The 15293-nt window shown below is 44.0% G+C and overlaps 1 protein-coding gene across 1 annotated transcript in view; it reads right to left on the bottom strand.

Annotated features, from left to right (window-relative positions):
* Positions 1–413: 413 nt before the first annotated feature.
* Positions 414–15293, bottom strand: part of LOC139452022 (anaphase-promoting complex subunit 4-like) — a 171673-nt gene continuing 156793 nt past the window's right edge. Inside the window, exons 25-27 of the mRNA XM_071233301.1 lie at positions 9105–9284; positions 3990–4098; positions 414–3590 (exon numbers count right to left, since the gene is read on the bottom strand). Coding sequence (XP_071089402.1) covers positions 3369–3590; positions 3990–4098; positions 9105–9284 — 511 coding nt within the window. The 3' untranslated portion in view covers positions 414–3368. The remainder of the gene's footprint in view (positions 3591–3989; positions 4099–9104; positions 9285–15293) is intronic.

The raw sequence follows: 15293 nt of genomic DNA, 5'->3' as shown, positions 1-15293 counted from the left end.
GAACTTAGATATGATTTTAATGAGATTGGTGTATTCTGAGATTATTGGGCCCCAGCAACCCAGGCTGGTCATGAGAGGTGACCAAATGGATCAGGTGACTTGGTTGATTGCGTGTCATCATAGCATTAAATCAGTTCACACTCAGAAATGCCTCATCTGAATTCGAGCTTGCAGATGAAATCTTGATGAAATTCTCTCCCTTCTTGGGAATCCAGGTGCGAGGATTTGTAAATCTGGCTTGTCTGACCCAGACTAGATTACTTACTTACACATCTCCATCATGTCGCTGGAAAATTGCAGACTGTGGTGTTAAACAATTGCTTACCGTTGAGGATGACCTGAAGGCCACTTGGAAAACAAAAAATGTCTATAGTGTTTGAAGCACCAGTAAAATATAAGCACCAACCACTGTGAAAGCAGATACAGGTTTATTGCACTGTAACAACAGTGGACTCTTCTACACAACATGTATTGTACAAATACATCCAGCCTGGAAATCCAATATACATACAATTGGTAACAATGTTCACATGTCTGATCATACAGACTACATACTCCTGGTACTGAGGGCTGCGTACCAACAGTGAGTGAGTGAGTGAGTGTGTGAGTTAAGTTTAACGCAGCTTTTAACAATATTCCAGTTATATCCTCGCATGTCAGCTTAATGTGGGAGGAAAGCCCAAAGTGATGCAGGTCTCAGACGTTGACCACTTCGGTGAAACCCACGAGCATGGATATAGTGCTGACAAACCTAGAAACATAATCGGGGCGAATCAGGATTCGAACCCACAATCATAGGTTCCTGGCTTGCCCAAGGGACGCAACTCTGCACAGCGAATCGCGGCGCCTTAGACGACTGGGCCACTCGTGCCCCCAACAACCTGTAGTAGTGAGACATACAGACTACATACTCCTGGTGCTGAGGGCTGCGTACCAACAACCAGTAGTAGTGAAACCATGGAACAGAACACAGGTGCAGAGTATTACCATCCCCGGCACTAGTTCACTAGTTCACTATACACTAACAACATGGGATTCATATCGGGCAGATTACAGTATCTCAAACATACATATAACAACATAAAATCCAACTAAATTCAATTTTTAGTTTCTTGCTGGGATCTACAAGAAACTATAGTAAAAGTTCCGGGTGATTTATTACCTTCTCTGTCTTCATAGTGTTCATATCCAAACTATCAAATAAACCACATACCGTATTAGACGTAATAAGTGCCCCGCTCTAATACGCGCCCACAGGGATACTTGCTGATATATTGGCTATTGAATAAGCACAAACCACAAAATTTATCTTTCAACTATGTTTTTTTTCACCAAAATAATATTCTAATAAGAGCCCTCTATTTCTAATTTTGAGAGCACCCTGGGCGCTTATTACGTAGAATGCGGTATTAATATTGATAGATATTGGCACTAGTCCTGTAGTCCTTGCCAAACTGCCAAATAGTTAAAGTATCGTAAGGACTAGTAGAAAATTGCCATTTCTAAGGGGTTTGCTATATGTTATCATTATAATGACTAATGGACTAAAACTGTTAGTTTCTACCACTGTATTGATATGTTTAAATAATCCAGACAACCCAGAGAGAATATTAGACCCTTGGCCTGAGCAAGCTGACCCATCTTAAAGATGTCTTAAGGACGAATAATAATTTCTTGTTAGCTGTCATTATTCTAATGATTACCGGAAGAAACAAGTCCTTTTCCCTGACCTGTTGCAACAACTCCATCCAGTATGTGCAAGGGTAAAGTGAGTGAGTGAGTGAGTTTGGTTTTACGCCGCTTTTAGCAATATTCCGGCAGTGTCATGACAGGGGGCACCAGAAATGGGCTTCACACATTGTATCCATGTCAGGAATCGAACCCGGGTCATTTGCATGACGAGCGAACGCTTTAACCACTAGGCTACCCAACCGCCCCGCAAGGGAAAAGAACAAATGACCCTTAACAAAAAGCATATTAATGTTTATCTCATTAAATCGGAGGAATGGTTTCTCATTCATGGTTTTGTTCAGTGCTTATTAGCAGCCTCATGAATCAGAACTGCTTTTTAATTTAGTGTTGGAATTTGACTGCCACTGCTGCTGCTGCTGCTGCTGCCAATTCTTAAAATGACTACTAGACTGAGATTATCGACATCCAAGATCATTTTTCAATGGACTTACCGTATTCGACGTAATAAGAGCCCTGCCCTAATAAGCGCCCATGGCGATATTTGCTAATATATTGGCTAGTGAACAATCCCAGTTAGCACCCTTTCCAATTGATCAATGTACACAAGACATATTTATTCTTGTTTAATACGTATGTTATATGCACCCTTAATTATGGGAAATATATCTGTCGTATATAAACATTTCAGGCCGTCAGCATAAATGACGAAATGTAAATCTCTCAACTCTTGTTTTTCGCCAAAAAGAAATTCTAATAAGAGCCCCCCATTTCTAATTTTGAGAGCGGCCTGTGCGCTTATTATGTTGAATACATTCCATATAGCCCTTGTATGGAGAAATTCACAAAAAAGTATGTTGTCACATATTCTCAAAATTAAACTTGGCATATACTTTCTCTTGCATGGGGTCCATGTATCTCTACAAATCTTACCACATTAAATGTTGGTGCTATGTTTATTATAGGTCAAGGTTATCTTTGAGGTTATTGTGAAACATGGCTTCATCACTGGCAGTTACTGTGGCACTTTCACTTGTACAATCCGAAGTGAGTGAGTGAGTATGGTTTTACGCCGCTTTTAGCAATATTCAAGCAATATCACAGCGAGGGACACCAGAAATGGGCTTCACACATTGTACCCAAGTCGAGAATCGAACCCCGGGTCTTCGGCATAATGAGCAAACACTTTAACCACTAGGCTACCCGACCGCCTCTTTACAATCCAAAGACATAGGTAATTGTTGGATCATAAGAAGTTGTCCTAAGGTCAAGGTCAAGGTCATGAAGTAATATTTTTGGACTGGAAGTACATACTGGTACATTAAGTCTTCAAGCTTTGAGGAAATTGTAGTTAGTAAGTTTGGATGATGTAGGTTTTCTACCACATTCTCAATATCATGTATATGGTTTGGTTATAATGGAGGCAGACATCATCCTAGTTGGTGCATAGGTTGTGATATTGCACTGCATGTCATGAGTCCCTGGTGACAGGAGAGATTGCAGCTTTTAGGGATCGAGGGGTAGCAGAGTAGCCAAAGGATTTGATTTTGATGCTCAAACCAGGGTTTGAATCCCACATGCAGCTCATTCTTTGTGTACCCTGCCGTGAGAATGCAGTAATATTGCTTAAAGCTGTGTACAACCTCAATCAATAGAGCCATGGCGTATGACCTTGACCTTCACGAGTCCTCGGAGTAGATGCTGGAGGTGTTCTCCTTGTCCTCGTCCCCACCAACGTCCTCCATCACCTGGCTGTCCTCCGCCCTCGGTTCTGATTGGCTCTCCGTTTGGGACTTGTCCATCTCCCCATCTCCGTGGGTGATATCTTCCTCATCGTCATCATCTTCTTCCTCTTCTGCATCCATGAGGAAGATTCTCACGCGACGTTTGGAGGAAAACAACTGAAATGGAAGAAAAAAATCAGGTGTTTAATTTCCCAAACAACATAAAAAAATAGTATGGATTTCAAAGATGGACATAAAATGAGAAAGAACGTTTGGTTTGAATTATTTTCCTAGGTTTATAGTTCGCAAGAAGGCAACACTATTGACAGTCTTGCTTGATAAAGGTATAAGGATCTATACCGAAACGTCACCTTTACAGTATTAAAGAAGTTGCTATCCATAAATTGTGTCTACTTTGTCATCTGTCAACTTCTAAGTAATGCCCATCAAACAATTCACTATTGACAGTGTCCGTGAAAACACGTGCCCTGGTACTGTGGCCATCTGTTCAGGGATGGTGAAACTTGTTTGTCACGGGGTGACTAAATTGGATCCAGAGTCAGGTCCCCTACTTACAACAGTGGCCGTCTTCCGGGTGCCGCTGACAGCGAAGGAGTGGGCCTTCATGTTCTCCAGATGGCGGTAGGAGTGCTCGCTGACCAAACTGCCGATGTCCATCTCATTTCTGGACCAACACAGTAAACACATTATTCTCTTAAAAGTCCCACACAATGACACATGGAAGTTGAGTATGACTGTCATTTGTATGAATAAGTTTTCCTGTTATCTGAGGTTGACAATATTGTAGTTCGTAAAAGAAGTCTGAAAATGTTCCTATTGACATCACATCAAGACAACTTCTGATCAAAGCTTTACCAGTACCGTACCTTGTCCGGATCCCTAACTGTCAATTCTGACCTTTCATATTTGCATATTTATCTGTGTATGACCCATATGGATACCGTTTTTATCTGTCAAATTTATCTTGCTGAGTAACATACCCATTATATGATAAATTGTGTTACATAATGGGAGACATGTTGAAAACATATTCACTTGATCAATCACTTCCAATGTAAGTACCAGGTATGTGGGTATGGTGCTTGTAGTAGTCAGAACTGTTTAGTCAGAACTGTGATTTATAGTGCTAGCTCACTGAGATACCATGCCACAGTTTAACATGAATACCCCACTCAGACACAGTAGCCAACCAGTCCTTGTTTTAGCCCCTTAAAGCTTAGCGCCAGACAGGGTAACAACAATTACCATCTTTTAACGTCTTTAGGTATGATGGTATTCTTTGAAACAAATACTGTTTAAACAGACATGTATTTCTTGATCGTGTGTTAAGATTACAAACCAACAGAGATGAGAATACATTCCAAAGAAAATATAATTCCATATATTAAATAAATTTAATACAATTTGTCATCCTCAAATGACACCACTGACCCAGATGCCAAATGTATCATGTCACCATGCACATTGCTGATGAAGCTTTATCTCCAGGCCCTTGCATATTCCAGCTATAAGACGGTGGTCTGTAAATAATCGAGTCTGGACCAGACAGTCCAGTGATCGACATCATAAGCATCGATCCACGCAATTGGGATACGATGACATGTATTAACCAAGTCAGCGAGCCTGAACACCCAATCCCATTAGTCGCCTCTTGCGGCAAGCATGAGTTGCTGAGAATCATTTCTAACCCAGATCTTCACAGGTAAGGCTCAATATGAACAGTAACTGTAAGTTCATTTTCTTTTTCATTCTTAATGATTCATCCTCAGGCATTAGAACCTGATACTTGAAACAGGATACATTTCAGAAAAGGTGAGGTGAAATGGGGTTTAACGTCGCATCCAAGATTATTGCACTTATATAGCGACGTGCATGCACATGTGTTTGGGTGTGTGGCTGCTTGTACTAGTCTGGATTGATGACGATTTATAGTGCTAGCTCACTGAGATACCATGCCACAGAATAACATGAATACCCCACTCAGACACAGTACACTGACTCCGAGCTAACCAGTTCTTGTTTTAGCCCCTTAATGACAAGCGCCAGACAGGGTAACAACAAGTACCATCTTTTAACGTCTTTTGGTATGCCGCGGCCAGAGATCAAACCCTGGACCTTCTGCTCTCCAGGCGGGCTCTCTACCACTTGACCACGGAGGCGGTCAAATTCAATAAAGGGCAGATATGTCCCCAGGTTATGGCCGGTAAGATATCAACATGTTTTGAAAAAAGACACTAAGTGTTGATAATCTCATAATTTAATAGTAAATATATTATTGCTATCAAAGTGCCAAAGGGATGTTTTTTTCCATAGATTAACTCAGATCAGTTTCAATGTCCAATCTCCCATGACTCTCCAAATATACAAAGAAACGTCATATCCTCCCCTCACCTCAAGCAAGGTGACACAATTCAGATTTACCTCCATCAACAGTGTACGACTTGTTCCACTGATAAACATTTCTAATTGAATGTCAGTGCTCCGTAACAGACCCCCAAGCTGACAAACACTACCCCACACTGCCCTCCCACCCTGACCCCCTCAGGCCATGGGGGCGAGTCGACTCGTTGTGCCTGGTTGGGGGGCCAGCTGTCATAGCTGAGGTGATAATCACACCTTTTTTGTCCACCAACTTTGTTGATAAATGGTCATCGAAATTAGTAATTACAGGGTGGCTCCCACAGTAACAAAGTTTCTGTGATGGAATCGGGGTGGTTATTTCGTTCATTGTTTAGATGAAGTTCAGGAGAGCTGTAATAGTTTATTAAGTTCATGCTGTTGGTTTTAGAAGGAATATGAAGTTGTAATTACAAGCGTTTCCAACATTTTCCGGTTACAGTAGTTGATTAATACGAAATTACCCAGCTCTTGACACACTTGACGAAGGTGATAATCTGTGTTCTACCGTAGGTTCAGGCTTAGGACAAGCTTCTGTTGTGTTGAGAGTTATGTTTCTACAAATTACAAGGGAGTGTTTTTTGCTGAGGACAACTGACCATAGACTGACCTTGAAATAATGAAAGCTAGTTATCAACAGAAATGTTTTTAAGGTCAACTTTGGGACATGTACAAAGACAAAGTAGACACACTCTACACAATCTGTCACATATACCTTGTCTGGAACTTTCCTTAATCAATTTCTACAAGTTCAAACTGAGGACATACCTTTTAAATGGCAATTATCATTCATTTCGAAGCAAAACAGATATTTTTAATACTACCTTGTGCATGGAAATGTTTGAAAAGAAAACATTGGACAGCATGCCACTCAATGTGAAGTGCCTGGAATCACCAATGGCCATTTTGGGCGGCTGTGTGCCAAGACATCTGGCTGAAACTTTTTAACTTACGGGATAAAGCTGATCAGTTAAATCAAATGAAACAAATTTACATGATAGACAAAGCCTACTTGGTAAATACCGTAATTCTTGAAATTAACGTGAGCGTGAATAAACTGCAAAAATTGTGAGTGGTCTTTGCACCCATTAACTAAACTTCTCATTCATGGGGTGAGGTGAGGTGAAATGGGGTTTAACGTTGCATCCAAGATTATTGCACTCATATAGCGACGTGCATGTTTGTGTGTGTGTGTGTGCGGCTGCTTGTACTAGTCCGGACTGATGCCGATTTATAGTGCTAGCTCACTGAGATACCATGCCAGAGTTTAACATAATTACCCCACTCAGACAGACGGAGGCGGTCTCTCATTTATGTCTCCAAATGACTATCAACAATAAGACAGCCTCACTGCACTCTTTGGATAGCGGTAATATAAACCCAAGTCGCATTAATATTGAGTCGCATTTTTGGCAAAATGTCAGCAGTCATATTGATTTGGCGACAGATTAATTTCAAGATTTACAGTAGTAATTGCAAGTTTATTTTGAGGTGTCTTCATGCTATTGCAGTTATATAGCTGATATATAGCCGATTCATATATCCATATATATCCTAAGAACTCATATATCATGGAACAATAGCAGTATTCCACAAGTAGTACTTAATGATTGAAAAAAATGTCTATGGCTTGAGTAGCCAAATCTTAAGCAGCTGAATGGAATGGGCCTTATTTAATGACCAAGTGCTGACAATTCTTCAGTCTGTGCCAAACACTTTTGTGTCTAATATCCAGAATTTTTTGGTAGATTTGTGATGTTGTAATTAGATTACTAGCTCAGCTTAGTAGACCAAACAGAATTCTTTTAGGCTTGGGCTTCGGACTAGTGGCTAGTCTTTCCCCTAATTCCTCTTGATTCAAGCTTTAACCTAGGTACCATGTGTCCCCTTGTCGGACCTGTCTCGCGGAACAAGTCAAAAGGTTCAACACAAGCCACAAGCCCAGCTGACAAGACAAGACATCAAAGACGTACATCTCCATCTGGCCACACTCCCTCAATCAGTCGGCCCCTCAATCCACACCTTCTAATACATCCATAAAGTCACAGATATTTCATAAAGATTGGCACACTTTTTATCTGATTGGATGATTAGCAGAACAGAAGGTCAGAGGTTGGGAGACATCTGTGGACTATCTTTGTTCCTCCTCCAGCTGAAGAGTCATCAGTGTTTCTCCATGAACCATCTTTCTCTAGGGGGGGCAAGGATCACCACGGATGCCCGGACCTCTTCCCCTCAAGACACACGCCCTCCCCACCTGACTTCACCCAGCATTCAAATCAGGAGGGTGAATCCCTTGAAGGAGACAGGGGGCTGACAAAGATGGCTCCTGCTCTCTTTGAAAGGAGGGACATTAGAGTTGACCTGGGTTGCCCCTCTGCCCTGTAGACAATGGGATGACCCACCTAGTGTTGAGGAGGACACCCATATTGTGCCCACGACGATCAAGGTTGGATCAGCCGATGAGAGTTAACGGATGCCGATACTCGGGACAATGCCGAGTAACGTGGCGGAAGCTATTGTTGGTTGCCGAGGGCAGTTTAGTTATTCATGGTCATGCTTATGTGATAATATTTTGATTCATGGAGATTTTTCAGAAAAATAAGGTGGTTTCACATAGAAAATATTCTTTGAAATATGATAATCTGTTTCTCTTTCCTGAATCAAATCTAAATATTGTTATAGTTTATGGTTCCAAAAGTGGGAGAGGTCTTGTACAGAATTTGAGGAAGTTACTCTTGTTACAATAAAGGAGGCCCCAAACACAGCAAGCCCTTTTGTCCATCGTGGTGACTGACCACAACACAACAAGTGCCCCACCTTATCACAGCAGATTCATGGAAGCGACAAATAACACTGCAACGCTCGTCCTAAATTACCGTATTCAACGTAATAAGCGCCCAGGGCGCTCTCAAAATTAGAAATAGGGGGCGCTTATTAGAATATTATTTTGAGTTGAAAGATCGTAAATTTCGTGGTTTATGCTAACAGCCTGAAATGTTTACATGCGACGGATATATTTTTCAAGAATTTAATTGCCCATAATTAAGGGTGATATAACACACGAGTGCGTATTATACACGAATAAAAAAGTCTTGTGTACATTGATCAATCGGAAGGGGTGCTGATTGGGTTTGTTCATTAGCCAATATATTAGCAAATATCGCCGTGGGCGCTTATTAGAGCGGGGCGCTTATTACGTTGAATACGGTAGTTCATATTCCAGTCATGGAAATGACTTGCAATATTCTCCATGTGACTGACTCTACCTACATGTGACTGAGAGAGGCAATGTTCTCCGTGGTGGCCAACTTGGTGAACTTGCTGGAGTTGAGGATGGACATGGAGAGCTGCAGCAGCACGGGGCGGCCATCCTCCCCCTCCTCCTGCAGCAGCAGGGACAGCGACGTTGGGTCGTAGTAGGCGATGTCCAGCACCGTGTGCTGGCTGCATCTGTAACAGAAGCCAGATGGTCAGAGAAGGATCATGTACAGAGATGACAGACTACTGGGGCCCATTCTGCCCTACAATTCCACAGGGAGACATTGAGATACTAGGGGCCCATTCTACCCTACAACCCCACAGGGAGACATTGAGATACTAGGGGCCCATTCTACCCTACAACCCCACAGGAAGACATTGAGATACTAGGGGCCCATTCTACCCTACAACCCCACAGGGAGACATTGAGATACTAGGGGCCCATTCTGCCCTACAATCCCACAGGGAGACATTGAGATACTAGGGGCCCATTCTACCCTACAACCCCACAGGGAGACATTGAGATACTAGGGGCCCATTCTGCCATACAACCCCACAGGGAGACATTGAGATACTAGGGGCCCATTCTACCCTACAACCCCACAGGGAGACATTGAGACACTAGGGGCCCATTCTACCCAACAATTCCACAGGGAGACATTGAGATACTAGGGGCCCATTCTGCCCTACAACCCCACAGGGAGACATTGAGATACTAGAGGCCCATTCTGCCCTATAATCCCACAGGGAGACAAGCATGAGATACTAGGGGCCCATTCAACCCTACAACCCCACAGGGAGACATTGAGATACTAGAGGCCCATTCAACCCTACAACCCCACAGGGAGACATTGAGATACTAGGGGCCCATTCTACCCTACAACCCCACAGGGAGACATTGAGATACTAGGTGCCCATTCTACCCTACAACCCCACAGGGAGACATTGAGATACTACCCTACAACCCCACAGGGAGACATTGAGATACTAGAGGCCCATTCTGCCATACAACCCCACAGGGAGACATTGAGATACTAGAGGCCCATTCTGCCATTCAACCCCACAGGGAGACATTGAGATACTAGAGGCCCATTCTGCCCTACAACCCCACAGGGAGACATTGAGATACTAGGGGCCCATTCTGCCATACAACCCCACAGGGAGACATTGAGATACTAGAGGCCCATTCTGCCCTACAACCCCACAGGGAGATATTGAGATACTAGAGGCCCATTCTACCCTACAACCCCACAGGGAGACATTGAGATACTAGAGGCCCATTCTACCCTACAAACCCACTGGGAGACATTGAGATACTAGGGGCCCATTCTGCCCTACAACCCCACAGGGAGACATTGAGATACTAGGGGCCCATTCTGCCCTACACCCCCACAGGGAGACATTGAGATACTTGGGGCCCATTCTGCCCTACAACCCCACAGGGAGACATTGAGATACTAGGGGCCCATTCTACCCTACAACCCCACAGGGAGACATTGAGAAACTAGGGGCCCATTCTACCCTACAACCCCACAGGGAGACATTGAGATACTAGGGGCCCATTCTGCCCTACAACCCCACAGGGAGACATTGACATACTAGGGGCCCATTCTACCCTACAACCCCACAGGGAGACATTGAGATACTAGGGGCCCATTCTGCCCAACAACCCCACAGGGAGACAAGCATGAGATACTAGGGGCCCATTCTGCCCTACAACCCCACAGGGAGACATTCAGATACTAGGGGCCCATTCTACCCTACAATCCCACAGGGAGTCATTGAGATACTAGGGGCCCATTCTGCCCTACAACCCCACAGGGAGTCATGGAGATACTAGGGGCCCATTCTGCCCTACAACCCCACAGGGAGTCATGGAGATACTAGGGGCCCATTCTACCCAACAACCCCACAGGGAGACATTGAGATACTAGGGGCCCATTTACCCAACAACCCCACAGGGAGACATTGACATACTAGGGGCCCATTCTGCCCTACAACCCCACAGGGAGACATTGAGATACTAGGGGCCCATTCTGCCCTACAATCCCACAGGGAGACATTGAGATACTAGGGGCCCATTCTGCCCTATAATCCCACAGGGAGACATTGAGATACTAGGGGCCCATTCTGCCCTACAACCCCACAGGGAGACATTGAGATACTAGGGGCCCATTCTACCCTATAATCCCACAGGGAGACATTGAGATACTAGGGGCCCATTCAACCCTACAACCCCACAGGGAGACATTGAGATACTAGGGGCCCATTCTGCCCTACAACCCCATAGGGAGACAAGCATGGAATACTAGGGGCCCATTCAACCCTACAACCCCACAGGGAGACATGGAGATACTAGGGGCCCATTCTGCCCTACAACCCCACAGGGAGACATTGACATACTAGGGGCCCATTCTACCCTACAACCCCACAGGGAGACATTGAGATACTAGGGGCCCATTCTGCCCAACAACCCCACAGGGAGACAAGCATGAGATACTAGGGGCCCATTCTGCCCTACAACCCCACAGGGAGACATTCAGATACTAGGGGCCCATTCTACCCTACAATCCCACAGGGAGTCATTGAGATACTAGGGGCCCATTCTGCCCTACAACCCCACAGGGAGTCATGGAGATACTAGGGGCCCATTCTGCCCTACAACCCCACAGGGAGTCATGGAGATACTAGGGGCCCATTCTACCCAACAACCCCACAGGGAGACATGGAGATACTAGGGGCCCATTCTACCCAACAACCCCACAGGGAGACATTGAGATACTAGGGGCCCATTTACCCAACAACCCCACAGGGAGATATTGACATACTAGGGGCCCATTCTGCCCTACAACCCCACAGGGAGACATTGAGATACTAGGGGCCCATTCTGCCCTACAATCCCACAGGGAGACATTGAGATACTAGGGGCCCATTCTGCCCTATAATCCCACAGGGAGACATTGAGATACTAGGGGCCCATTCTGCCCTACAACCCCACAGGGAGACATTGAGATACTAGGGGCCCATTCTACCCTATAATCCCACAGGGAGACATTGAGATACTAGGGGCCCATTCAACCCTACAACCCCACAGGGAGACATTGAGATACTAGGGGCCCATTCTGCCCTACAACCCCATAGGGAGACAAGCATGGAATACTAGGGGCCCATTCAACCCTACAACCCCATAGGGAGACATGGAGATACTAGGGACCCATTCTGCCCTACAACCCCACAGGGAGACATTGACATACTAGGGGCCCATTCTACCCTACAACCCCACAGGGAGACATTGAGATACTAGGGGCCCATTCTGCCCAACAACCCCACAGGGAGACATGGAGATACTAGGGGCCCATTCTGCCCTACAACCCCACAGGGAGACATTGACATACTAGGGGCCCATTCTACCCTACAATCCCACAGGGAGTCATTGAGATACTTGGGGCCCATTCTGCCCTACAACCCCACAGGGAGACATTGAAATACTAGGGACCCATTCTACCCTACAACCCCACAGGGAGACATGGAGATACTAGGGGCCCATTCTACCCAACAACCCCACAGGGAGACATGGAGATACTAGGGGCCCATTCTACCCAACAACCCCACAGGGAGACATTGAGATACTAGGGGCCACGCAGCACCTGGTATGGAGGGATGGAGGTGTACACGAGACCCACCCAGCACCTTGTATGTATCATCAGATCCACCCCAGTCAGCATCCTACAACCTAACAGCATGGCCATGAGCTCAATACCTCCCCTGTCATCATGGCATTCATGTAAGGATTCATAATTAACACAAGATGGCTGCACATGATGCCTATGTAAGACCCAGCACGAAAACCAACCATGTGACAAATCTTTCACAAGACTTTGTCAAAAACATCTGCTCGCTCCTAATACCTAATTACCTTGACCAACTTTACACAAAACTCTTCGCCAAGTTTTTCAAAAAAACAACTTTTTAAGACACTTCTCCCCTGAGCCGTGTTTCTACAGAAGATAATGACCTGTCTAGATGGATGCTATCATTATCCAACTCCTGCGGAGACGCACAATTGACCAGAAATACACCATACCTCGGGTTCACAGGAACCTTAAACCGCCTCAATTCATCTACAGTATGGTGTATTGTCCAGATTGTCCACGCAGATTAGGCAGAACAAATCTCAAAGATTTAACAAGATCTTAAGAAACTTGTAACGCTACATCCACCCTGTGGTTAAACCACAATTATGACCAAAAAACGAGGATTTGCATCTTAGCCCTAATATCATGGTATCAAGAACACACTATATGAAAGACATATGGTTGGACTGAACCAATAAATAGTCAAGTAATTGGTCCTGAAGGAATCATTTTGTAGCCAGGTTTTGATTTCAGGCAATTCTATCCTATATGATGATTACTTCATATGATGAAATACTGTGAAAAATTTCATGTTTCTCTTTATTTTTATGCATTTGTCATTAAGAGAGCGCAGAGGGGGAAGCATGCTGGTATTGTTTGTTCGAACGGAATATTCAAATCAGTCATGCTTCAAGACTTTTCTCTCTGAACAATTCTTCACAACACATTCATTTCACCAGAGGCAAATTATTATTTTCGGTAATTACAAATTTATTTTTTCCAACTCAGTGTTCCTGTGGGCTTTTGAAACTGCCAATCCCGATGGACTGGTAACTCTAAAAATTACCAAGATGGATATCTATTGGTCCGCACTGAACAGTCATCAATGTTTTACCTTTCTACAGAGACTGTCTCCGTGGTCTAGTGGTAGAGCGTCCGCCCGGAGAGCGGAAGGTCCGGAGTACGATCCCCGGCCGGGTCATACCAAAAGTCCGGACTAGTACAAGCAGCCACACACACACACATACACACATGCATGCACACCCTATATAAGTGCAATAATCTTGGACGCGACGTTAAAACCAATTTCACCTCACCTTTCTATAGTCACTTGTTAATCCTACCACACAAAAAGTTATGTGACCAATACTTACTATATCCAGGTGTTTTTACCTTAAATCAGTCATAGTTTGACTCACATTATCCATAGATTATAAGAGAAAAAATCTAACTGTTTTGTGTTTTGACAAGTTTTCAGCTTATAGTCACATGCTGATATTTCAGGTGTTGTAACACTGGGACCAACTATTTGATATTCGACAAAAAACATATTGTTCCAGAACATACAGGGAAAAAACCCATTTCGCTTCAGGTTTTATACACACATAAAAAAAAAAGACCCGTGAAGATCCGGGTTAGAATAGGTCTTCAGCAACCCATGCTTGTCGTAAGAGGCGACTAACGGGAATCGCGTGGTCAGGCTCACTGACATGGTTGATGCATGTCATCGTATCCCAATTGCATGGATCAATGCTTATGATGTCAATCACTGGATTGTCTGGTCCAGACTCGATTATTTACAGACCGCCGTCATATAGCTGGAATATTGCTGTGTGCGGCATTAAACAACAAACAAACAAACACACACAAAAAATGATTGTTGGACATGCTGGTTTATACCAAAAATAATGTGTTGTGAAAAGAAATAATTGTTCAGCTTCTCCTTTCAGAGAAGAAAAAATGTCTTGAAAGTGCTAGACCCTAGGCTGCCCCCAGGAGATTGAATTCTTGTCCCTTACCTACCTGTGACTAATCCGGATATTAACATCCGGCATATGGTTTCAACTTTCACAGGCTTTTGTCAAAGGCAATTACCATCCTCTGTAATCACTGGTAATCTTAGAGCAAGGCCACTTTGTAGCATTTCTGTGGCAGTCATTTAATACCGTTGGCAAACAACAAGTTAGATTGAAAACATGGTCATGTCTTTAATGCAGTCAGCCAAACACCAGTAATTTAGCAAATAATCAAGGCAGCAGGTAAATAATCAAGGCAGTAGGTAGATAATCGAGGCAGCAGGTAAATAATCAAGGCAGCAGGTAAATAATCAAGGCAGCAGGTAAATAATCAAAGCAGCAGGTAAATAATCAAGGCAGCAGGTAAATAATCAAGGCAGCAGGTAGATAATCGAGGCAGCAGGTAAATAATCAAGGCAGCAGGTAAATAATCAAGACAGCAGGTAAATAATCAAGACAGCAGGTAAATAATCAAGGCAGCAGGTAAATAATCAAGGCAGCAGGAAAATAATCAAGGCAGCAGGTAAATAATCAAGACAGCAGGTAAATAA

This window comes from Haliotis cracherodii, unplaced genomic scaffold, assembly GCF_022045235.1.
Source record: "Haliotis cracherodii isolate W230 unplaced genomic scaffold, xgHalCrac1.p SCAF_9, whole genome shotgun sequence".
Classification (NCBI taxonomy): Eukaryota; Metazoa; Mollusca; class Gastropoda; order Lepetellida; family Haliotidae; genus Haliotis; species Haliotis cracherodii.
The sequence above is the reverse complement of the archived record's forward strand: the minus strand, read 5'-3'. Positions and strand labels throughout refer to the sequence as shown.